This window comes from Trachypithecus francoisi, unplaced genomic scaffold (genome assembly GCF_009764315.1).
Source record: "Trachypithecus francoisi isolate TF-2019V2 unplaced genomic scaffold, Tfra_2.0 Lachesis_group2, whole genome shotgun sequence".
Classification (NCBI taxonomy): Eukaryota; Metazoa; Chordata; class Mammalia; order Primates; family Cercopithecidae; genus Trachypithecus; species Trachypithecus francoisi.
This window is the reverse complement of record NW_022681465.1, coordinates 105,599,201-105,626,333: the sequence shown is the minus strand read 5'-3', so window position 1 is coordinate 105,626,333 and position 27,133 is coordinate 105,599,201. Positions and strand designations below refer to the sequence as shown.

At 39.2% G+C, this 27,133-nt stretch overlaps 1 protein-coding gene across 1 annotated transcript in view; it reads left to right on the top strand.

Annotated features, from left to right (window-relative positions):
- The window catches only part of ANKRD31 (ankyrin repeat domain 31), a 185,979-nt gene extending 162,654 nt beyond the window's left edge, over nucleotides 1-23,325 (top strand). Inside the window, 4 exon segments of the mRNA XM_033179887.1 lie at nucleotides 5,792-5,932; nucleotides 13,527-13,629; nucleotides 17,820-17,891; nucleotides 22,957-23,325. Coding sequence (XP_033035778.1) covers nucleotides 5,792-5,932; nucleotides 13,527-13,629; nucleotides 17,820-17,891; nucleotides 22,957-23,102 — 462 coding nt within the window. The 3' untranslated portion in view covers nucleotides 23,103-23,325.
- The last annotated feature ends 3,808 nt before the right edge of the window (nucleotides 23,326-27,133 follow it).

Here is a 27,133-nt window from a genome sequence, read left to right as displayed (position 1 = left end):
TTTGGGAAATGGGGTTTTGCTGGGCTTCCTGAATAGAGGGACACAACCATTGTATTCTTAGCAAGTGAATTCATATTTCTGAAATTGCCCTGATACATTTATTTTTATTTTTTTAATTTTAATTTTTAAGTTCCAGGATACATGTGCAGGATGTGCAGGTTTGTTACATAGATAAACGAGTGGCATGGTGGTTTACTGCACCTGTCAACCCATAACCTAGGTATTAAACCCAGCATGCATTGGCTATTTTTCCTAATGCTCTCCCTCCCTCAACCCCAGTCCCCAACAGGCCCCAATGTGTGCTGTTCCCCTCCTGTGTCCACATGTTCTCATTGTTCAGCTCCCACTTATAAGTCAGAACATGCAGCATTTGATTTTCTATTCCTGCATTAGTTTGCTGAGGATAATGGCTTCCAGCTGCATTCATGTCTCTGCAAAGGACATGATCTCATTCCTTTTTATGGCTACATAGTATTCCATGGAGTATATGTACCACATTTTGTTTATCTGGGCTATCATTGATGGATATTTGGGTTGATTCCATGTCTTTGCTATTGTGAACAGTGCTGCAGTGAACATACATGTGCATGTATCTTTGTAACAGAATAATTTATATTCCTTTGGGTATATGCCCAGTAATAGGATTGCTGGGGCAAATGGTATTTCTGGTTCTAGATCTTTGAGGAGTCACCATACTGTCTTTCACAATGGTTGAACGAATTTACATTCCCACCAACAGTGTAAAAGCATTCCTATTTATCTGCAACCTCACCAGCATCGGTTGTTTCTTGACTTTTAATAATCACTGTTCTGACTGGCATGAGAAGGTATCTCATAGTGGTTTTGATTTGCATTTCTCTAATGATCAGTGATGTTGAGCTTTTATTCATATGTTTTTTGGCCATATGAATGTCTTCTTTAAACCTGACAAAAACAAGCAATGGAGAAATGATTCCCTATTTAATAAATGCTGCTGAGAGAACTGGCTAGCCATATGCAGAAAATTGAAACTGGACCCCTTCCTTACACCTTATACAAAAATTAACTCAAGATGGATTAAAGGATCAGAGGTTCCAAGATGGCCAAATAGGAACAGCTCCAGTCTACAGCTCCTAGCGTAAGCAACTCAGAAGACGGGTGATTTCTGCATTTCCAACTGAGGTACTGGGTTCATCTCACTGGGGCTTGTCGGAGAATGGGTGCAACCCATGGAGCGTGAGCCAAAGCAGGGCAGAGCATCACCTAACCAGGGAAGCACAAGGGGTCGGGGAATTCCCTTTCCTAGCCAAGGGAAGCTATGACAGATGGTACCTGGAAAATTGGGACACTCCCACCCTAATACTGCACTCTTCCCATGGTCTTAGCAAATGACACACTAGGAGATTATATCCCATGCCTGGCTCGGAGGGTCCCACGCCCACGGAGCCTCACTCACTGCTAGCATAGCAGTCTGAGATCGAACTGTAAGGTGACAGCAAGGCTGGGGGAGGGGCATCAGCCATTGCTGAGGCTTGAGTAGGTAAACAAAGGGGCCAGGAAGCTCGAACTGGGTGGAGCCCACCACATCCCAAGGAGGCCTGCCTGCCTCCGTAGACTCCACCTCTGGGGACAGGACATAACTGAAAAAAAGGCAGCAGAAACTTCTGCAGACTCAGCTCTGCACCAAGTGGACCTAATAGACATCTACAGACCTCTCCACCCCAAATCAACAGAATATACATTCTTCTCAGCACCACATCGCACTTATTCCAAAATTGACCACATAGTTGGAAGAAAAGCACTCCTCATCAAATGTAGAAGAACAGATATTATAGCAAACTGTCTCTCAGGCTACAGTGCAATCAAAGTAGAACTCAGGATTAAGAAACTCACTAAAAACTGCTCAACTACATGGAAACTGAACAACCTGCTCCTGAATGACTACTGGGTACATAACGAAATGAAGGCAGAAATAAAGATGTTCTTTGAAACCAATGAGAACAAAGATACAACATACCAGAATCTCTGGGACACATTTAAAGCAGTATGTAGAGGGAAATTTATAGCACTAAATGCCCACAAGAGAAAGCAGGAAAGATCTAAAATTCACACCCTAACATCACAATTAAAAGAACTAGAGAAGAAAGAGCAACCACATTCAAAAGCTAGCAGAAGGCAAAAAATAACTAAGATCAGAGCAGAACTGAAGGAGTTAGAGACACAAAAAAGACTTCAAAAAATCAATGAATCCAGGAGCTGATTTTTTGAAAAGATCAACAAAATTGATAGACCACTAGCAAGACTAGTAAAGAAGAAAAGAGAGAAGAACCCAGTAGGCACAATAAAAAATGATAAAGGGGATATCACCACTGATCCCACAGAAATACAAACTACCATCAGAGAATACTATAAACACCTCTATCAAATAAACTAGAAAATCTAGAAGACATGGATAAATTGCTGGACACATACACCCTCCCAAGACTAAACCAGGAAGAAGTTGAATCTCTGAATAGACCAATAACAGGCTCTGAAATTGAGGCAATAATTAATAGCCTACCAACCAAAAAAAGTCCAGGACCAGATGGATTCACAGGCTAATTCTACCAGAGGTACAAGGAGGAGATGGTACCATTCCTTCTGAAACTATTCCAGTCAATAGAAAAAGAGGGAATCCTCCCTAACTCATTTTATAAGGCCAGCATCATCCTGATACCAAAGCCTGGCAGAGACACAACAAATAAAGAGAAGTTTAGACCAATATCCCTGATGAACATTGATGCAAAAATCCTCAATAAAATACTGGCAAACCGAATCCAGCAGCACATCAAAAAGCTTATCCACCATGATCAAGTTGGCTTCATCCCTGGGGTGCAAGGCTGGTTCAACATATGCAAATCAATAAACGTAATCCATCATATAAACAGAACCAAAGACAAAAACCACATGTTTATTTCAATAGATGCAGAAAAGGCCTTCGACAAAATTCAACAGCCCTTCATGCTAAAAACTCTCAATAAACTAGGTACTGATGGGACGTATCTCAAAATACTAAGAGCTATACATGACAAACCCACAGCCAATATCATACTGAATGGGCAAAAACTGGAAGCATTCTCTTTGAAAACTGGCACAAGACAGGGATGTCCTCTCTCACCACTCCTATTCAACATAGTGTTGGAAGTTCTGGCCAGGGCAATCAGGCAGGAGAAAGAAATAAAGGGAATTCAATTAGGAAAAGAGGAAGTCCAATTGTCCCTGTTTGCAGATGACATGATTGTATATTTAGAAAACCCCATCATCTCACCCCAAAGCCTTCTTAAGCTGATAAGCGACTCAGCAAAGTCTCAGGATACAAAATCAATGTACAAAAATCACAAGAATTCCCATACACCAATAACAGACAAACAGAGAGCCAAATCATGAGTGAACTCCCATTCACAATTGCTTCAAAGAGAATAAAATACCTAGGAATCCAGCTTACAAGGGATGTGAAGGACCTCTTTAAGGAGAACTACAAACCACTGCTCAACGAAATAAAAGAGGACACAAACAAATGGAAGAACATTCTATGCTCATGGATAGGAAGAATCAATATCATGAAAATGGCCAAACTGCCCAAGGTAATTTACAGATTCAATGCCATCCCCATCAAGCTACCAATGACTTTCTTCACAGAATTGGAAAAAACTACTTTAAAGTTCATATGGAACCAAAAAAGAACCCGCATTACCAAAACAATCCTAAGCCAAAAGAACAAAGTTGTATGCATCACGCTACCTGACTTCAAAGGATACTACAAAGCTATAGTAACGAAAACAGCATGGTACTAGTACCAAAACAGAGATATAGACCAATGGAACAGAACAGAGCCCTCATAAATAATACCACACATCTACCCCGATTTGATCTTTGACAAACCTGACAAAAACAAGAAATGGGGAAATGATTCCCTATTTAATAAATGGTGCTGGGAAAACTGGGTAGCCATATGTAGAAGGCTGAAACTGAATCCCCTCCTTACACCTTATACAAAAATTAATTCAAGATGGATTAAAGGCTGAAATGTTAGACCTAAAACCATAAAAACCCTAGAAGAAAACCTAGGCGATACCATTCAGGACATAGGCATGGGCAAGGACTTCATGACTAAAACACCAGAAGCAATGGCAACAAAAGCCAAAATTGACAAAGGGATCTAATTAAACTAAAGGGCTTCTGCACAACAAAAGGAACTACCATCAGAGTGAACAGGCAACCTACAGAATGGGAGAAAATTTTTATCATCTATCCATCTGACAAAGGGCTAATATCCAGAATCTACAAAGAACTTAAATTTACAAGAAAAAATGAAACAACTGCATCAAAAAGTGGGCAAAGGATATGAACAGACACTTCTCAAAAGAAGACATTTACGCAGCCAGCAGACACATGAAAAAATGCTCATCATCACTGGCCATCAGAGAAATGCAAATCAAAACCACAATGAGATACCATCTCACACCAGTTAGAATGGCGATCGTTAAAAAGTCAGGAAACAACAGGTGTTGGAGAGGATGTGGAGAAATAGGAACACTTTTCCACTGTTGGTGGGACTGTAAACTAGTTCAACCATTGTGGAAGACAGTGTAGCGATTCCTCAAGGATCTAGAACTAGAAATACCATTTGACCCAGCCATCCCATTACTGGATATATACCCAAAGGATTATAAATCATGCTGCTATATAGACACAGGCACACATACGTTTACTGTGGCACTATTCACAATAGTAAAGACTTGGAACCAACCCAAATGTCCATCAATGATAGACTGGATTAAGAAAATGTGGCACATATACACCACAGAATACTATGCAGCCATAAAAAAGGATAAGTTCATGTCCTTTGTTGGGACATGGATGAAGTTGGACACCATCATTCTGAGCAAACTGTCGCAAGGACAAAAAACCAAACACCGCGATTTCTCACTCATAGGTGGAAATTGAACAATGAGAACACTTGAACACAGGGTGGGGAACATCACACACTGGGCCTTCTTCATGCTCTGTTGCAAATGAAGTTAATTCCTTCGGGAGGAGATTAGGAGCTATCTATTTTAAGGCCTACTTCTCTTCTCAGGCAGAATCCCTGAGCCATGGCCCTGGAGCTGAGGGTGGGGACAAAGGTGATTTCTCAAGTGATACCCTTGCTTTAGGAGCTGAGCATTTGGTAGAGGGGAGACAGTAGCTTCATGTCTTTTCAGTTTGCCTCTCTCAATGTGAAACCACCACCTTACAAGCCAAGGCAAGCGTGATCGGGATCCCAGCATTCTCAGTGGTGCCGTGCCAAAGGTGGAGCCTCTGTCTCAACACTCACAGCTAGGCGGGAGAAGGGAGCCTCCACCCTTTGGCTATAGTTGCTGGCAACTTAGCCTTAGCAACAGTGGCTGGGGGCAGGATGAGAAATGCTGAAGTTATGCCCCTCCCAGGAAGACAGCCCTGTAACAGGGAGCCCTGTAGTCTTGACTATAGCAATCTAGAGTGGAGTTTCTACTTCCCAGAGCTGAGAGTGGGGAGGGAGGATGCAGTCTTGGTTCAAATACCATAGACTCTCACCTTTTTAATCCAATTTTTGCAGATTTTGTTGACTAGATGGTTCATGATTTGCTGCATGCCCTTATGACCATATCTAGATACATTAAATTTGTATACAAAAATTTAAAAATCAGGTGTTAGGGTATATCTGGTCCCTGTTACTTTGTCATAGCCAGAAGCAAAAGTTCACATATTTCAGCTATTTTTGACCCTAATTTTTTTTTATTTTTCACTTCAGGAGACTACCCACAAAGCCAGCATTTTATTGAATGGTAAACTTAAGGTAGAAAGTGGTCAGATTTATAAAAACCCAGTCACCTGGCTCAAGGAACTTCTGGGAGGCAACAGTTATGTGACCTGGAATTATGCTTGGAGTAAGGTGGGTCATTCTTAAGTTTATCTTTAACTTCATATTCAAATGGAAAAGTACATATTTTTATGTTGAAAGTATTTTTTAAGGAAATCTGAAAGATCTCCAAGCTAGTTTTGTTTTCATGTGTTCATTGTGTATATGTTACATGCATATCATGCTACATGCATGTCACAGAATGAACACATCACTTTCTCCCACAAGTCCTATTTGCCAGAATTCCCCATGGGCATGGTTGCATAGCTGACTGCACCTTCCCTTTCTTACTCCTTATCTAGTCTCAGAACTTTAATGCCTTTAATCTTCCCATTTGATGTCCCAAGGGATTTCAGGTCTTTGTAACTCTGTATGGAAAATTTGGAACCACTGGTATATTGGTAACTTAGTTAATATATGTTATTATTCTAATGAAGTAAAGCAAAATCTCCTAAATACAAAGGAAATGGGCAAGAGGCCTAAGACCCACAGAAATTATCATGTATTTTTATGTTTGAACATGTCCTTATCCATGAATTGCTAGCCCTTCAAAATGAATTACTTTCATTTAGACCTCCTAGACTTAGTAGGCTCCCTCTCAGTTCTGGCTTCTGAGTTATAAGCCCAGTAATGACTGATATTCTTGAGGTCTAGTGTTCATCCACCTCCAGATGTCCATGGCGCTACTTCAGGAACAGTCTTAAAATGACTCTTCAGGAAAGTCTGAATCTTCAGACATCTGCCATGACTGTTTCAAAGACTAGAAGATACACTCAACCTCTACTAACCATTACAGTAAGCCTCAGTTTACCAGTAATAGGAAGCACAGCTTTCTCTCCTCTTTTTTGTTTAACCCAGGTCTACCCACTCTCCCTCCCAGTCCGTTTTGTGCCCCCAAAGTCTATATTCTGTGTCCCAGACTCTGTGCCCCAACTCTGCATTCTGGTCTCTTAGACCTTGTTGGCAAGTGCATCTAGCCCTGTTTCAGTTCCTTTACTTACATCAGCACATTCTGGATTCTATCTGCTATATGGTCTGTCTGACTTTTTATTTTCCCAAAGTTTGTTTTTATTTCCCACTCCTGGAGTCACCAGGCCATCTGCTTTCAGTTCGTCTTAGCCCCTTTGCCCAATCCTTTCCATGGATTCTTAATTCATATCTAAATGTTAGTAATTAACATCTTGCCCATGAAAATCCCTTTTTGTTACAAGGTTTCTTAAACTTATGATAGATTATACTGTTTTGCTGAAACTGAATCTTTGCTCACAGGACAGACAGCATACTGAATGCTGTAGCTTAGGTTCTTTTAAGCTCAACATGCCTGTGCTGCAGTGTGCCTGGTGATGATTCCATTTGCCCACTCTGTTTCTCTCTTAGAACTACTGTTATTTCCCGCCTTTGAATAGCTGGCTGTGACATCATTTGGCCCTTACTCTGTACTAATGCCTCATTTATATCTCATTGCCTCTAGTATTTTCTCAGAGCCATGTCAATTAGAGTTATACTGTTTAGTACCTATGTGATAGTGAAGCCGCATGCGAATGTGGGCACTAAAAGTAGGGTAATTCTCAGATATAACATATTCCTACAGATATCTAAACAGGCTTATTTTCTTTAGATTATCAAAAAAATGAAAATAGAGTTTTAAAAATTACTATGGGTACTGATGTACTTCTAGTAAATACCCCAAGCTGAGAAACATTACCCTAGTGATTTTCTTTACAGTATTTAAAAGGCTCCTTTAAAGTCTTTTAAAATTTACCACATAAACCTCTGCCTCTTCTTGTCTTGGAGTAACTCCTGAATTCAGTCACTTCTTGATGAAAGGAGCTTTTTGCTACATGGGTAAATGTGAACATTTCTACTGACTAGTTCTGAGAGTGGTGGTGGGGTATGGGACCAGGAGTGGTTGATGGTCAGGCAAGGAATGCCAGAAAACAAGGTATTGCCCTGTATCTGACAGAGCGACAGAGCCAGTAGGTGCAGAGATGACTCAAACTTCCAACCCAAGCAGTTGCTGAACAGCTTTGCGAAGGAAATCCTGATGCTTACTCACAGAGGGCATCACTGACTTCTTTTCTGCAGCCTCCCAGCTGTTGGACAACATTCTGGTGTGGCAGAGTGATTTGTGGGTGGGAGCCAGCAGACCAAGCTAGTTCCTGGTTCCACTCTTTATAAGTTATATTATCTGGGCAATGGTTTTCAATCACATTGGAATCACTTGAGGGCCTTTAGAAACCACTAGTGCCTAGCAGACTCCAAGCCCATAGCTTCTGATCTAATATCTATGTAGGGACCAAGTGGCAATATTTGAAAAAGCATTCCAGGCAATTCTAATGTGCAGCCTCAGTAAGAATGATTAATCTAGGTCAAGCCATTTCACCTTTCTGAACTTCAGCTTTCTTATGCATGAAATAAGTAGTGCTAGGTGATATCTAAAGACCCTTCCAACATAGCGATTGTGGAGCTTGAATAGCACTGTTTGATTTATAAAGCAGTTTTATACAACTTTATGAGGCAGGAAGATCAACTATTATTTCTGTTCATGGATGTGAAAACAGATTTGGGAGGTTAAATGACCTGATTTAGTCTCGAGGCCAGGCAGAACCAGAACTAGAACCTGATCTTCTGATTCCCTGTACATTCTTTTCTGTATTTATAATGGTACAAGAGAGGCACACAGAGCACATTAGAAACAGGTTGCTCTGAACTCAAAAGAGCACACAGTACAATCTAGCCACCTTTGTGAATGTATGCAAAGCCTTAGTCATGTGCAGCAACTGTTGCCTACTTCCACAGGAAAAATGCCTTTCTGTGATACAGTTGCAGGATGAAAATCATAAGAATCATATGAATGGAAATGATGGTTTATTTTTGTAAATACTCAACAGTGAATTACTGCAGATGAAAAGTAGGCTGCTATTTTAGGCAGTAGTTCAAGGAACATTAGACAGATCTCTTCTGCAAACATACTTCTCATCCGGATGCCTCCCTGAATTTCCATGCTTATTTCCACCCTTTCCACTCCTTTGGATTTAGTGATCACTTTTTTCTGTGGTTCCCCTCACCCCATACACACACATACTTTTTAAGAAAATTCCTCTCACCATCACGATTAAGAATATCAAGATGTGAAAAGGTTGGGGTGGGAGTATAGAAACTGATGGAAATTGTTCATCTCGACAGACAGCCTCATTCTGTCAATTACTCATACTCTGAGTGTGTCCTAAACCTCCTATGAACCTAGCTTCTACTCAGCTACATTTTAGAACACAAAGAAAAAGAAGGAGATGGTTAGATATGTGGACCTCTTTTAAAATACAAATATCCAGGAGTTTTGAATCCTGAAAATATAAATAATGTGAAGGGCCTTTTCTTGCCTCTAGCTACATAGAGTATTGGGAGTGTGAAAAAAGAGTCTGGAATGGGGAGGTTGGTACCATGAAGGTGAGCTTTACCTGCATCATTTCCATAGAAACAGCTCTTCCAAGGCAGTTTTTGCACTTTGAAACTACTTTCTGTCTTATATTCTGAATTCCTAAAGAAATATTTTATTTGAGAAATATTTTTATTTTATTTTCTTAGCCACAATGTATTTTGTGTTACAATGAATTTAAAAGAAAACCTACAGTTCTTTTTATTGTTTTATTTGCTCTTTTTCCACCCTGAGGTGAAAAGCAATTATTCTTTCCTCCTTCTACTCCTCTTGGAGCACTGAAACTTTGTAAGATTGACTTCTTAAAACTTGCAATGGAATAAAAGTAGTTATTTGATCATCCATGAACAGATTTCTTTTCTTTCTTTTTTTTTCTTTTTTTTTTTTTTTCTTTTTGAGCCAGAGTCTCGCTCTGTTTTCCAGGCTGGGGTGCAGTGGCCCGATCTCGGCTCACTATAGCCTCTGCCTCCCAGGTTCAAGTGATTCTCCTGCCTCAGCCTCACAAGTAGCTGGGACTACAGGCATGCACCACCACGCCCAGCTAATTTTTGTATTTTTAGTAGAGACGGGGTTTCATCACGTTGACCAGGCTGGTCTCAAACTCCTGACCTCAGGCAATCCCCTAACCTCGGCCTCCCAAAGTGCTGGGGTTACAGGTGTGAGTCACCATGCCTGGCCATCCACGAACAGATTTCTATTAGTCAACACCAACAAATGGTTTTTCTGAAGACATGAAAATGGGCTGATACTTTCAAATAAAATGGAGTCCCAGAAGGGAAGTATATGCAAAGGCAGGTTATGTTTCATTCTTTTTTGATGCATATTACTACATAAGATGTAGAGAAATATTTATTATGGCAATTAATAATGACAATACTGCACTTTATTTATCCCAAAGACCTTACCAAAATTAAGTTGATTAATAATTTCACTTGGCTCATTAACTGCATTTCCAGAATACTGGCTGTCTGAGTCATCTGTTTTCCTCAAACATGCACACACACACACACACACACACACACAGACATTCTACACTCCCTACTTTTCCCTAGTATGATATTGGAGAATCAGCATAATTTCCTCTTTTTATTATTATTATACTTTAGGTTCTAGGGTACATGTGCACAACGTGCAGGTTTGTTACGTATGTATACGTGTGCTATGATGGTATGCGGCACCCATTAACTCGCCATTTACATTACGTATATCTCCTAATGCTATCCCTCCCCCCTCTCCTCCCCACCCCACGACAGGCTCCAGTGTGTGATGTTCCCCTTCGTGTGTCCAAGTGTTCTTGTTGTTCAATTCCCACCTATGAGTGAGAACATACAGTGTTTGGTTTTCTGTCCTTGTGATAGTTTGCTCAGAATGATGGTTTCCAGCTTCATCCATGTCCCTACAAAGGACATGAACTCATCCTTTTTTATGGCTGCATAGTATTCCACGGTGTGTGTGTGCCACATTTTCTTAATGCAGTCTTAGCATAGACTAATTTCTAAAGAATAATGGAGTGTTGGCCGGGCACGGTGGCTCAAGCCTGTAATCCCAGCACTTTGGGAGGCCGAGACGGGCGGATCACGAGGTCAGGAGATCGAGACCATCCTGGCTAACACGGTGAAACCCCGTCTCTACTAAAAATACAAAAAACTAGCCGGGCGAGGTGGCGGGCGCCTGTAGTCCCAGCTACTCCGGAGGCTGAGGCAGGAGAATGGCGTAAACCCGGGGGGCGGAGCTTGCAGTGAGCTGAGATCCAGCCACTGCACTCCAGCCCGGGCGAAAGAGCAAGACTCCGTCTCAAAAAAAAAAAAAAAAAAGGAATAATGGAGTGTTGTAAGAGCTTCAGGGAAAGCATCAGTGGCCCAGCACAACAACCTACAGATATCCTCACTGGATATGCCTTACACTAAGCTCCATCTCTCTTACATGTTCTCATCTGGCATCCTGTCAGCTGCCCTTCATCAAAATGGGTTTGGACAGTGAAGTTACTGAAATCACTGGAGGCTATGTTGTTCAAGAGACTAAGAACTTAGCCTCCAGCTCTTCCTACCATGCCTCTGTCAGAGTAGGCATATGAGCTAGATTTGAATCCAGAGAAATGTAGTTCAGGATTGAGAGTTTGAGTCATACACAAATGTAATGACTGCCTTTATGCTTTAGCCAACTGGAGATTTTTCACAACACTAATATGAAATGCACATTTTCTAGAAGTGATCTAGTGTCTGTTCATTTTGAGATCTGTTCATTAACCTGTTCAATAAATCACTCCTAATGGAAAATAGATTTTTAACTCAGTGGATATTCTTAAAACTGTGTTCTTTATCTGAATTACCCACAGTGGAATGTGTAAGTCATCTTATATTGCCCAGCACTAACTAATAACAATATTTTTAAAGTCTGAGATATAGGTGAGAACATACTGAGCCTGCACTTTGATGGATTCATGAGATGTGTTGGACATTGTCAGGGTATAACACATACAAAATCTATTATTTCCAATAACTGGTTGTTTGGAGAACTGACAAATGGCATTCAGGGGCCTCTCCTCCACTTTCTATGGCAAGTGAAAAGGGATTGACACATTGAGTAGGCCAGGTCTGTTCCATTTTCATTGCCAGGCTTTGTTTGGTCATAGGATTGAGTCCAAAGAGTATCTGTACCTTTAAGATCCCCTAGACCTTTCTCACTCTGTTCAATTTAACATTTATTGAGTACTTGGAATGTACTAGACAGTATGCCAGATGCTTTTCTTGCATTAACACTTTTAATCCTCACAACAATTTAATAAGCTGGAGACACTTTTTTTACAAACACAAACTGAGGCTTAGGGAATTTGAGACTCTTTCTTAAGAGTTGGAACTTCACAGCCAGGCACGGTGGCTCACACCTGTAATCCCAGCACTTTGGGAGGCTGAGGCAGGTGGATCATTTGAGGTCAGGAGTTCGAGACCACCCTGGCCAACATGGCAAAACCCTGTATCTACTAAAAATACAAAAATTAGCCAGGCATGGTGACATACACCTGTAATTCTAGCTCCTAGGGAGGCTAAGGCATGGGAGGCTGAGGCATGGGAGACTGAGGCATAAGTATTGCTTGAACTCAGGAGGTGGAGGTTGCAGTGAGCCGAGATCACGCCAGTGTACTCCAGCCTGGGTGACAGAGTGAGACTCTTTCAAAAAAAAAAAAAAAAATTAAAAGAAAAGAAAAAGAGTCGGGACTTCAGAGTCTTTTATCCAGTATCGTCAGGCACTCTGTGAACTGCTGAGAGTGTTCAAATGAATATGATACAGACCCTGTCCTCAAGGAGCTTATGGTTTAATAGAAACAGACGTATTAAAACATAATTTCATTTATATGAGGTAAGTACCATGACAGAAATATGAGTAAAGAAATTTTGGGAACCTAGAGGAGAATCATTACTTGAATCTAGAAGTTATAGGGAGGCATCCTGGAGGAAGGGATGTTCAAGTTGAATCTTGATGCTTTGCCCACAGTCAACCAACATCTGGAGGTATATTGATAGATTATCCTAAAGCTAAGAGTAAAGAACCCAAAGACCCTTGGGCCCAGAACATTTCTGGCAGAATTTACCAGTTCTGCCTCAGCCCTGCCTATTTGTGTGTAGATATTTCTAAGCTCTGACCTTTTGCACTGATAACGATATGTCTGAGTTCACAAACCACCAAAAAAAAGTGGATATCTAGACCTGAAATGTTATTAATTTAATCAGTTAAATATCTGATTTCTTGAAAAATACTATTAATTTTATGGCTTAATTTTATTAATGTAACATTAAAATTTAAAGTTATAAAGTAGCAGGTGCTGGATTAATAGTTGTTGAATAAATGAATAGGTGAGTGAATTAATATCACACAACAAGGGTCAACGCATTTTTTCTGTAAAAGGCCACATAGTAAATATTTTGGGCTTCATGGACGTGTGGTCTGTGTCAATTATGTTATAGCATGAAAGCAGCCATAGATGTTAAGTAAATGAATGAGCATCACTGTATTCCAATAAAACATTATTTATAGAAAAGAAGGTTGCAGGTTGGATTTGACCATGGACTAAAGCTTGCTAATCCACAACATACAACAATCAAAACCTTATAAAAATTACAATGGTCAGGACATAGGTGTATTGCCTTCTTACAGAATGTATGATTTGTAAATTTTGTGCTTAATTATGTGCAGGTTACATATCTTGGGAAGGAGCTTTTAAAGTATGTTTCTGAGGATGCACCCATACTTCCAGAACCAAACTCAGTACCTCAGCAATATCAACCTTGTCTTCCAGGTATGTACAGACTGACACTCATTTCTTCGTTGTGGGATAAAAACATCAAAACCGCCGGGCGCGGTGACTCAAGCCTGTAATCCCAGCACTTTGGGAGGCCGAGACGGGCGGATCACAAGGTCAGGAGATCGAGACCACCCTGGCTAATACGGTGAAACCCCGTCTCTACTAAAGAATACAAAAAACTAGCCGGGCGACGAGGCGGGCGCCTGTAGTCCCAGCTACTTGGGAGGCGGAGGCAGGAGAATGGCGTAAACCCGGGAGGCGGAGCTTGCAGTGAGCTGAGATCTGGCCACCGCACTCCAGCCTGGGCGATAGAGCCAGACTCCGTCTCAAAAAAAAAAAAAAACACCAAAACCTACTGGAAAAGCACTCATTTTATTTTGTCTTTTTTCTCATTGATGTGAAACTAACAATTATTATAATTGACTATTTCAAGGTGAACAGTTCAGTGGCATTTAGTAAATTCACAATGTCATGCAACCACCCACCTCTATATAATTCTAAAACACTTTCATCACCCCAAAAAGAACCCTATACCCATTCAGCAGTTGTTTCCCATTCTCTACTCCTCCCGATTTCTGGAAACCACCAGTCTGCTTTCTGTCTGTATGAATTTGCTTATTCTGAATATGTCATATAAATGAAATCAATATATGTGACCTTTATGTCTACTTCTTTCACTTAATATAATGTTTTTGAGGATCATCTACATCATAGCATGTATCCATACTTCATTCCTTTTTGTGGATATGGATATACCATAATTTGTCCACTCATCCTTTGATGGGCATTTGGGTGCTTCCCCCATCCCCAGGCTTTTTTTTTTTCTTTTTTTGAGATGGAGCTTTGCTCTTGTTGCCCAAGCTGGAGGGCAATGGCATGATCTCGGCTCACTGCAACCTCTGCCTCCTGGGTTCAAATGATTCTCCTGCCTCAGCCTCCCGAGTAGCTGGGATTATAGGCACATGCTACCACACCCAGCTAATTTTTTGTACTTTTAGTAGAAATGGGGTTTCACCATATTAGCCAGGGTGGTCTCAAACTCATGACCTCAGGTGATCTGCCCACCTCAGCCTCCCAAAGTGCTGGGATTACAGGTGTGAGCCACCATGCCTGGCCTGCTTTCCCCTTTTTAGCTATTAGAGATAGTGCTGCTATGAATAGACATATGTATATTTGTTTGAGCACCTGGTTTCAGTTCTTTTTAGGTGTGTGCTTAGGAGTGTAATTATTATACAAGTTGAGCATCCTTAATTCAAAAATCCAAAATCTGAAATCTCAGAGTCTGAAATTTTTTCAGTGCTGACATTCTACTACAAGTGGAAAATTCCACACCTGACCTCATGTGACAAGTCACAGTCAAAACTTTGTTTCATGTACAAAATTATTAAAAATGTTGTAATCCCAGCACTTTGGGAGGCCGAGACGGGCGGATCACAAGGTCAGGAGATTGAGACCATCCTGGCTAATACGGTGAAACCCCGTCTCTACTAAAAAAAATACAAAAAACTAGCCGGGCGCGTTGGCGGGCACCTGTAGTCCCAGCTACTTGGGAGGCTGAGGCAGGAGAATGGCGGGAACCCGGGAGGCGGAGCTTGCAGTGAGCTGAGATCCAGCCACTGCACTCCAGCCTGGGCAACAGAGCGAGACTCCGTCTCAAAAAAAAAAAAAAAAAAATTGGATCAAATTACCTTCAGGATTTGTGTATAGGTGTATATGAAACATAAATGAATTTCATGTTTAGACTTGGGCCAATCCCCAAGATATCTCATGTATATGCAAATATTCCAAATTTTGAAAAAATCTAAAATCCAAAATACTTTTGGTCCCAAACATACGCATCATTTATTATATAGTAATTCTATATAGGGAGCACAGCGAAACTGTCTTCTCTAGCAGCTGAATCATTTTACATTCCCAACAGCAATGTACAAGGGTTCCAGTTTTTCTGCATCTCTGCAACACTTGTTATTTTCTGTTTGTTTTATGGCACTCCATTTTTAACCTTAGTTAATTCCAGGAGCATTTAAGAAAATGACCCCATCCCTCACAATTCCTTTCTCTGAATCTATGCTGTACTTACTTTGGATAGATTTTTAAGTATCATATAAAAGGAAAAAATGAGTATTGTTTTTCTTTCAGAAGACATGATTTGGTTTTATTTATTTTCTAAAAATAGGCATTAAAATAAATCTTGCTTATTAGAGTAAACTAATACCCTTTATCAGATGGAACAGCCTTTAGCCTGAGAAAACTAAAACCAGTAAGCAGCAGATTTTGAAATGATCTAGAAAAAGGCAGCACACATTTCTGAAAAATAGCCATAACTACAGTTATATTACCCTCCTTTGCTACAGCATCCCCCTTTTTTTTTTCCTAGTGTCCCTGTCTTTGACCATTTGGGAACAATACAGAAGAGAGGAGGTACAAAACAAAAAATGATGACACTGTGATAACCAGGGCCAAGAAGCAAATAGGATTTCTATCACCAAGTCCCTACCCAGGGCCTCCCTGGGACTGTTCCTTTCCTATAACAAGCCCCAATAATTCAAACTACATTCATTTCCTAACTTTTGCACCCTCATTTCTCAGGATCCTCCTCTGTCACAAAAACTGGCTCCACTAATAGGGTGCATTCTCTACAGTTTTCTGAAGATAGCCTCAAAAGTGTTTTTCATCATTTTTGGGAAACAGACAACATTAATAACTGGTAACATTCATAGCTAGTAACATTAAAACAGGTAACATTAATAACTTTGGGGAAGTTAAAGGGCTTAAGAAATTGAAGGGAGTTCTTGTAGTAGTTCATGGCCTTTGGTTCCTAACCTGACTACCTATCTAATCTACCTAATCAAATCATGGGGTAAGGCCCAGTAACCTGAATTTTTAAAGGTGACTCTTACAGAGCCAGCCTGACTATAGACTCTGGATGACTAATAGTATTTGATTTCTTGTGCAGATAATAATTTGACAGTCCTTGATATTCACCCCTTTGCTTTGATTCCTGAAGGTGGAATTGGAATTGCTAAAGTACTCTATCCTCTCTCTCTCTCTCTCTGCCCCCGTTGCTCCATCTCTTTCTCTCTCTCTCTCTCTCTCTCTCTGTCTACCTCTCTTTACCTCTCTCTCTCTGTCTCTCTCTCTCTGCCCCCTTCCCGCCACCCACCCTAAACACACACTCAAAGGAAAACCAAGCAAATGCTTTCTTCTGGTTTCGAACCTAAGAGTCGAAGCAGAGCGGTAGGTTTTTCCTTCTATCATGAAGGTCATCTGCTCCTCAGATTTTCTAGTTCTAGGCAGGCATTTCCAACCCTAGATAGGCATCTTCTTCCTCAGACAGCACACAATCTCCCTGTTAAGTGAGCATGAAATCAGAAATGGATTCTGAACTGCTACTTCTGTTGCCTGTAATATAAATAATTTCCTGTTATTAATTTCTTTTCACAAATCCTGATTTTTCTTTCCATTAGATATTTCAGAAAATTTTTATGTTATTGCGCCATTGCACTCCAGCCTGGGTGACAAGAGCGAAACTCTGTCTTAAAAAAGAAAAGAAAAGACAATTTTAATGTTAATTTAAGAACCATGGAGGTAGCAGTGTGCAACCAGCTTCTTGCTACCTTGGTCTGAACCTAAGAATCTACAGGCAGGGCCCTGCTGGCATTCTGTAGGCTGCTGTTGGAGTTTTGTTTGAATCTCCTTAATTAGAATTCTTCTATAGCTGGTTTTGTGGTACCTGACAGAAACCCAAAGACCTGGCAAGTTAGAACAATGCAAAACTCTCTAACCCTACTACAAGAAAAGCACTCAGGAAAGAATCTTTCTCCCTCTTCTACATATCAAAATATCATCATGGAAATCATGGCTCTGACACTGTAGAGACCAGAAAGTCTAAAAAAAAATAATAATTTTGTGTGGCTTTTATCAGCCTACCTCAGGTCACAAACATAATCTGTTCTCTTATGCTTTTTTAATGACCATACTTTTTAGAATACTGTTTTTGGGGAATAAGGGGAACTAGGAAGAGCTATTTTCATTTTATTATTTTATTTTTGAAATCATCTAGCCTAAAATGTCAAGAAAGAGCTATTTATATTTCTTATCGGTAGGGTGACCATCATCCTGATTTGACCAGAGCAGTCCCCTAATTCAGCAAAATTGTTACTAACAATTTGTTTCACTTTCAGAAGTTGCTTGTTTAGATGACCCAGTACAGGAACCAAGCAAATCAATGTTTGAGAAAACAAAATTTGGAGAAGGTAAAAAAAAAAGAAAATGTTCAATTCCATTCACTTTTATAAGTGTTGAGATTCTACATATTGTGCAAATAGATCAAATAGATGATCAAATCTTATGCATATCACTCCATGTTATAAATAATTGGTGGTTATGTCATCTTTATTTTGTGATAGACTGAGAAGATCTTTGAGTTCAGAGAATTTTTGTGAACTCTTACTTCTTATATTCTTCAATGCCTGGCACACCATAGCTTTCCAATAAATGCTCATTGCCTGTTGTTCTGTACTTTGGATGGTAGTACAGAATAACATCTTTGGATGGATCTTCTCTATGTAAACAACATAGTGATGATTTCTTATTAAAAATAAGATAAAGCTCACCTTATTTGAAGAGTGTGTGGCCCTCCCTTTAAAGCAAGCACTTTTATTTAGGTCTGTGACTTTTTTTTTTAAGAGGTGGAGTCTTACTTTCTCACCCAAGCTGGAGTGCAGTGGCAGGATCATAGCTCACTGCAGCCTCAAACTCCTGGGCTTAAGTGATCCTCCCATCTCAGCCTCCCATGTAGCTTGGATTATAGGCTTGAGCCACTGCACTTGGCTAGGCCTGTAACTTTTGTAGCAAGACTTACCTTTTGGAGAGAAATGCTAAGGTTGAATGCCCACAAGGCCACCTTGCTCTGATTTTCCCCAACTTTCCCCAAGTTCACATGTGGCTGCATCATCTCAGGAGGATCAAATGAGATGAAAAGTTCCTAAAACAATCACTATGGAACAATAGGAATTATCATAAAGATGGCTGCATTTACATATCAGGTCTTACACTCCGACATCCTAATACCAGTACCTTAAAGTATGGATTTTTTCTGTGTGTATTCATCTTTCCAGCCATCTATTCATCTGCCCTCATGTATTAGAAGTTTTGTAATACAGTTATTATAGTAAAAGTGATACCAAAATTGGCATATTTTGTGGAGTTTGTATTTTTTCACATCATGATCCTCTGTGTGCTTAAATATTCATGATCTCTCTGTGCCTCCAAAGAGAAAGCCCCAAGGTAGACCTAGTGGTCTTTGCAGAAATATTTCATCTACTTCTTAGAGTTCAAAAGTTCTGTATTATGTAGGATTAGGTTTGGCTGCATGCAACAGAAAACTCCAAATAGCAGTGGTTTCAACACACAAAGATTTAGTCTTTCTTTAAGAAGTCTGGATCCATAGCATTCCAGATGAGGCACTGCAGCACCACAGAGTCACCAAGTCTTTCTACTCCATCTTTCTTTGTACTGATTTACATCTTGAAGTAAACTCATGGTCCAAAATAGTTATGAATCTCTAGCCATCACATCTGCATTCTGGGCATTAGAAAGAAGGAAAGTAGAGAGGCAAAAAAAGGGCTTCCTAGCTGTCTGTCCCCTTAAGGAACCTTCCCTGAAGTCAAACACAACACTTTGATTTATATCTCTTTAGCCAGAGTTTAGTCATATGCCACACCTAACTGCAAAGAAGGCTGAAAAATACAGTTTTTCTGTGTGACACATTGCCTGTGATTCTGTTAATGAGGAGAAAAACAAAAAGGCAAAAATGGAGGCAACTAACAGCCTCTGCCAAAAGTCCTTTTTAGGAAGCTATAAAATAATAGTTAATATCAATTTAGACATAGTAAATTGTATTGGGTAATCTGGCACATTGCAGGAAACTTTACACTGGAAATTCACACAGTGGATTCGCAACAGGATAATGTGGTTGGAGTCACTCCAGCTATGAAGGAGTAAAGACTATAAGAGAGCACAAATGTAAAGTGATGGGGCTTTGTGTGTACCCTCTCAGCTAGAGGCCTCCCTGCTCTGCACCTTTGGCACCATGTCTAGGAACTGCCAGTGCCATTGTGTCAAAAGATTCCTGCCCTACCCCTAATCATCTCTGCTGTGCTTTATTAAGAGCAGTTTTTCAACTGTTCAATGGTGGCTCATACCTGTAATCCCAGAACTTTGGGAGGCCGAGGTGGGCAGATCACCTGAGATCGGGAGTTCGAGACCAGCCTGGCCAACATGGTGAAACCCCGTCTCCACTAAAATTACCAAAAAATTAGCCGGGCATGGTGGTGGGCGCCTGTAATCCCAGCTACTTGGGAGGCTGAGGCAAGAGCATTGCTTGAACCTGGGAGGCGGAGGTTGCAGTGAGTTGAGAGCGCGCTATTTTACTCCAGGCTGGGTGACAAGACCGAGACTCCACCTCAAAAAAAAAAAAAAAAGAACAGTTTTTCTCAGATGTCAGTTAGATTGTGCTTGAATTAGGCATTACGATCTTGTTGATTTTGCTGGCAGTTTCATGTAACATTGTGGAAAGGGATAATAAGAAGTATTGCAGCTACTTCCAGCAGTCATTTCAATGTGTTGCTAAATAGTGATATATGTTTTTAATATTAAACATTATGAAATATTTAAATTATTAAATATTAAATATTAAATATTAAATATTTAATATTATTAAATATTATTAAATATTATTAAAATATTTAATGTGTTGAAAAGTTATAAACATGAGTTACCTCAAAACTTCATTTTAGTCTTCATAGAATAAGAACTATAAGCAGTGGTTCTCTAAAGCAGTGGCTGAGTTAAATATTTAAGTGTATAGATACTTCAGAGCTGTTACCAAAACATGAGCTTTTAACTGTATTTTACTTGGAACACTAGATTTAAGGAAACATTTACGCTCCACTGAAGGTGCCCAGTGAACTAAGGAATAGTTTTGGAACAGAATTTTGATACATACAGGTATTAAATTCCTGACCTAATTAGCTCCATGCTCTGATTAACATTTGACCAAATCAATGCAGACAAATTTTGTTTTATAGAGACAAGGTCTTGCTATATTGCCCAAGTCGGTCTTGAACTCCTGACCTCAGGTGATCCACCCATCTCCAAAGTACTGGGATTACAGGCATGAGCCACCATGCCCAGCCCCAGACAAAAATTTTAATAGACACTTTCCTAGTCCTAGAAACTTTAATGGATGCTAAGTATATGAAAGATGCTTATGCTAAATACTAATCAGGAAGATGCTCATGAAAATAGTAGACAAATTTTTCTACCATCAGAGTGGTAAAACTTAAAAAGACTGATAACGTTCAGTATTGGTTAAAGATGTGGAAGAAAAGAACAGGTATTGTCACACGTAGTCTCATAATACTGTTGGTGGTAGTATAAAAGGATGCACTTCGGAGGGCACTCTGGCAGAACCTCTTAAAATGTAAAATGTTTACAGACCCCTCAACTCAGTAATTCTGCTTCTGAGTATGAATTCTATAGAAGTATTGGCACATGCCTGAATAGTGAAAAGTGAGAAATAAATTATGAATTATAAACAAATTATGGTAGATGCATTAAGTTTTTCAAATCATAACTAAAGTGGGGGGACAGCATCTTATAGAGGAAAAGACAAGTGTTAAATAATAGTGTTTAAATGATGAAACTAGGCTAAATTTGATGAAAAGAATTTAAATTAATATGTAAAGATTTACTTCCATGGGTTTTTCCTAAGGAAAAAAAAATGTTCTCTAACTTTTATGAGATACCTTGTTTTAGGAAGTCTATAAAACAAAGCTCCTAATAAGGGAATTACTATGTTTACATATGGAACATGTGTAAAAAAGTTTAAATTCTTTGGATTATAAGTGATGATTTAAAACCCAAATCAGACTGGCTTAAACCCCTCAAAAAGGAATTTTATTGACTCATGTACATGAAAGACCAGGAACAGATCTTCAGGTTTCATTCAGGGTTCAAAGAGCATGTTTGACAAAGCACCAGTTTATCTTGCTTTCCATGTCTCAGCTCTATTTCCTCATTTTGGCTCCATCCTAATAGCCTTTCTTCTCATCATCCCAGGGCTACATTCTTCCAAGTTCAAGTCTAAAAAAAAAGACTGTGTATGTGACTCTTTGCCAAAATACCCAATAAAAATCTCATTGCACTTTGGGAGGCCAAAGCGGGTGGATCACCTGAGGTCAGGAGTTCAAGACCAGCCTGACCAACATGGCGAAACCCCGTCTCTACTGAAAATACAAAAATTAGCTGGGTGTGGTGGTGGGCACCTGTAATTCTAACTACTTGGGAGGCTGAGGCAGGAGAATCACTTGAACCTGGGAAGCGGAGGTTGCACTGAGCCAAGATCGTGCCATTGCACTCCAGCCTGGGCGACAGAGTGAGACTCCATCTCAAAAAAAAAAAAAATTCTCATTGCATGTCACTTCCCTCTGAATGGGATATGTTCTGACCCCTGAATACCTGTTCACTCACTGGTGTAGATCTAAGCAAATCAGGAGGTTGAAAACAACTCTACCAGAAGCACGTGGGCCAAGTATGAAGAAAGGGTTGGCCTTACAGAGGTCACACTCATATTGTTGCTATCTGTGGAATAAGATTCAACTTACTGAATGATGGACAGCTCATATAGCCAATTTCAGAGAAAAAAAATATCTCAGACTGTCAGGGAGCTTGAAGAAATCAGTTTTAGGACCATTGGCCCATTAGACTGGCAGAGCCAAAAGTAACCCTCTTCATCATCACTCCTCTCACATCTCAGAGATGGAAGTCTGGAAAAGCCATATGACTTGCTTGAGATCACACACCAAGTTTGTGGCAGAGGCAGGACTAGAAATCTTGCAGCCTAATACTCTTTTTAGTACTAAATAATAATAGCATCTGGTATTTATTATTTGCTGTTTGCCCGGCAGTATGCTAAGAATTTCACATGCAAAATCTCACTTAATAACTGTTTTATTCTCCATTTATTGGAAATTAAGGCACAGAGGAGTTTGTACAACTATCTTCAGAAACTTCCACCATCCTTTTTCTGCTGATGTTTTAGACTTCAAACAGGCTCCTCTTTCCCAAGATCAGCCAATGCTGATTCATAGCTTTGTCTTGAGTACAGAATATAGGTTGAGGAAAGAGGTCCTGATCAGAAAACCTGCTATGTGTGCTCTCACCTAGACTTGATTGGATTCTGGGATTTGTAATAGCAAAATTTAAATCTTAAATTTCAGAGGGCAGTTTTTAATTTGTTGATACTTCTTTAAACAGGAACTTCCAGAGAGCCAATGCAAAGCATCCCACGTTATCTACAAATAAATGAAATACTATTAATCAGTGATCAAGAATTTCTCCCATGCCACGTAATGGATCAGCATTGGAAGTTTTATGTGGGATGTGAGGAACTAACACTCTAAAACCTTGGTTTGTTAATATTTTATTAGGTATTTGTTCCAATTGTCAACAAACATTTATATTTCATCTTATATAATCTGGTGGGCCTATTTTAACATACACTTTATGAGTTGCTATTTAAGATGTATGCTTGCTGTTCTTAAGACGTATGTAACTGTTCAACAATTATATAAGATTAATGCTTTTTTGCCATTGAAATAAAGGCATGTTTGAACTAGACCATATTAATTGGCTCTCTGGCTTTTTTTTTTTTTTTACTAACATAAACTTAAAACTAACTTTTCAATCAACACCTCTACCTTTGTATAAAAAACAATTGATGCCTAAGGAAATGAGGATACAAGTAAGAGTAATCCATGGATAATTGGTCCTAAAAAGACCCAGGTTAAACGAATCCCTTAAGAACTTAAAGTCCTAATACCTTTCATATTTCCTTGGAAGTTTTTCTCAAAATCAAAACGTAAAATTATGAAGGAGGTTTAAGTTTCATAAAATTTAGTGTAGATAGTATTGTAGCTGTGGTTAAGTCTTGGAACAAAGAATGAATCAAGTGTTGATTTGGAGTCTGATCATTTAGAATAGAACATACTTCACCTTTGACTTTTGCTACATTATCATGAAGACTTTTTTAAAGAAAGAGATATATTTAAGAGATACTTCAGTTTTCTCAAGGGTCTCTCTTAATTCTTTGATAGCCAAGTTACTCTTTCCTTGTCCTTCATTACCCCAGGTTCCCAAATAAGCTTTTGGCTCCATGGCCTTATTTATCCCTTCTCTTTCTTTCGGGTATAGAAGTCAAAATTGCAATAAACATAACAGGCATACCTCAGAGATATTGCAGATTTACTTCCAGACTATTGCAGTAAAGCGAATGTCAACTAACGTGAGTCACATGATTTTTTTCCCAGTTTCTATAAAAGTTATGTTTACACTATACTGTAGTCTATTAAGTGCATAAAGACATATCTTAAAACAATCAATGTATGTACCTTAGTTTAAGAATACTTTATTGCTAAAAAATATGAGCATCTGAGCCTTCAGCAGGTTGTAATCTTTTTGATAGTAGAGGGTCTTGCCTTGATGTTGATGGCTACTGTGCAATCATGGTGGTGGTTGCTGAAGTTTGAGGTAGCTGTGGCAATTTCTTAAAATAGGACAACAATGAAATTTGCAATTTCTTAAAATAAGACAACAACAGACTTTTTCTTTCATGGAAGATTTATCTGCAGCATGCATTACTTTTCGATAGCATTTTACCCACAGTAAAACTTCTTTGAAAATTGGAGTCAATCCTCTTACACCCTGCTGCTGCTTTATCAACTAAGTTTATAGAATACTTTAAATCCTTTGTTGTCATTTTAACAATGTTCACATCACCACACCAGGAGTAGATTTTGTCTCAAGAAACCACTTCCTTTGCTCATTCGTAAGAAGCAACTCCTTATCCATTCAAATTTGATCATGAGATTTAAACAATTCAGTCACATCTTTAGGCTCCACTTCTAATTCTAGTTGTCTCGCTATTTCCACCACATTTGCAGTTGCTTCCTACACTAAAGTCTTAAACCCCTCAAAATCATCCATGAGGATTGGAATCAACTTCTTCTGAACTCCTGTTAGGGTTGATATTTTGATCTCCCATGAATCACAGATGTTCTTAATGGCATCTAGAATGGTAAATTCTTTCCAGAAGGTTTTAAGTTTACTATGCCCAGATCCATCAGAGGAATCACTATCTATGGCAGCTATAGCCTTACAAAATATATTTCTTAATAAGACTTGAAAGTCAAAAGTACTCCAATAATATTTTGAAAGAAATCTTTTATTCTGAGCTGTAGGTCTCAACAGTGGGCTTTAAATATTCAGTAAACAAACAAATGTGCTGTCATCCAAGTTTATTGTTCCAATTCCAGAACACAGGCAGAGTAGATTTTGCATAGGGTTCTAGGATTTTCAGAATGGTATGTGAGAATTGCTTTCAACATAAAGTCACCAGTTGCATTAGTCCCTAACAAGAGTCAACCTGTCTTTTGAAGCTTTGAAGCCAGGCATTGACTTCTCCTCTTTAGCTCTAACAGTCCTACATGGCATCTTCTTCCAATAGAAGGCTGATTAATCTATAATGAAAATCTGTTTAGCATAGCCACCTTCATCAATAATCTAGCCAGGTCTTGTGGATGATTTACTGCAACATCTACATCAGCATGTGCTGCTTCACCTTGCATTTATGTTGTATAGACAGCTTCTTTCTTTAAACTTCATGAACCACCCTCTACCAGCTTCAAACTTTTCTTCTGCAGCTTCCTCACCTCTCTCATCCTTCATAGAATTGGAGTTAGGGCCTTGCTCTGGATTAGGTTTTGACTTAAAGGAATATTGTGACCAGTTTGATCTTCTATCCAGACAACTCAAACTTTCTCTATCTCAGCAATAAGGCTGCTTTGCTTTCTTATCATTTGTGTGTTCACTGAAGTAACACTTCTTATTTCCTTCAAGAACCCTTCCTTTGCATTCACAACTTACCTAACAGTTTGATGCAAGAGACCTAGCTTTAGGCATGTCCTGGCTTTCAATATGCCTTCTTCACTAAGCTTAATCATTTCTAGCTTCTGATCTAAACTGAGAGGTGTGCAACTTTCTTTCACTTGAATACTTAGGCCATTATAGGGTTACTAACTGGCCTAACTTCAATATTGTCGGAACAAAACAGTTATAATAATAACATTAAAGATAACTGCTCACAGATTACCATAACAGATATAAAAATAACAAAAAGGTTTGAAATATTTTGAGAATTACCCACATGTGACACAGACACGAAGTGAGTGTGTGCTGTTGGAAAAATTGGTGCTGATAGATTTGCTCAATGCAGGGTTGCCACAAACCTTCAATTTGTTAAAAAAAAAAAAAAAAAGTAATATCTGCAAAGTGCAATAAAATGAGGTGTGCCTGCACTCATGCGAGTCCAGTGATTTTGGTGGGTGGTGATACGGTCTTGCTTTTTGAATATTTTCTTATTTTAAATGTATAGAATGTTAAGACACATCTTTTTTTTTTTTTTTTTTTTGAGACGGAGTCTGGCTTTGTCTCCCAGGCTGGAGTGCAGTGGCCGGATCTCAGCTCACTGCAAGCTCCGCCTCCCGGGTTTACGCCATTCTCCTGCCTCAGCCTCCCGAGTAGCTGGGACTACAGGCGCCTGCCACTTCGCCCCGCTAGTTTTTTTGTATCTTTTAGTAGAGACGGGGTTTCACCGTGTTAGCCAGGATGGTCTCGATCTCCTGACCTTGTGATCCGCCCGTCTCGGCCTCCCAAAGTGCTGGGATTACAGGCTTGAGCCACCGCGCCCGGCCAAGACACATCTTTAGAATATACAAGAAACTGCTTAACAGTGGCCTGTGGAGAAATAAATTATGGGGTTGAAAAACCAAGGAAAAAGACCTACTTTTGACTACATGTACCATTTGGCAAATTTGAAATTGGTACTATGTGTGTGTTCTTTCTATTTAGATAAAAAAATTAAACATCTGAAAAAGCCCCTGGAAATGTTTGTCTATTAATAAAAGTGTAAGGACATATTAAATCATTTTATTTTTCTTCCTTCAAGAGTCCAGTGAAAGTGTTCAGGATAGAATAACCCTACATATTGTTATATTTGAGAACCAACAGAAAATTTTATTGTTTCACTATAATTTCCTTGGAGTACCTATTTTTCTAATTCTTAAATAATCCGTATGAGACTTTATTCTGTATTTTGTTTTATTATTTAAGAAGACAGTTAAAATATGAGCCATTTGAGAATATATGTACTAATTAAATTATACATAAATAAAATGTAAATTGTTGGACAATGTTTAATGCAAGTACTGGTTTTATTGAAGAAAAATGATATATCTTTGCATGCATAATATACACACATATACTGGTATAAATGTAAAATATATATGCATACTATATATAAATATATAATATATACTTTTTAATAAATAGCTCTGAAAATGTGTGTTTCTATGTATGTGGGGTGGAGGTGGGGATA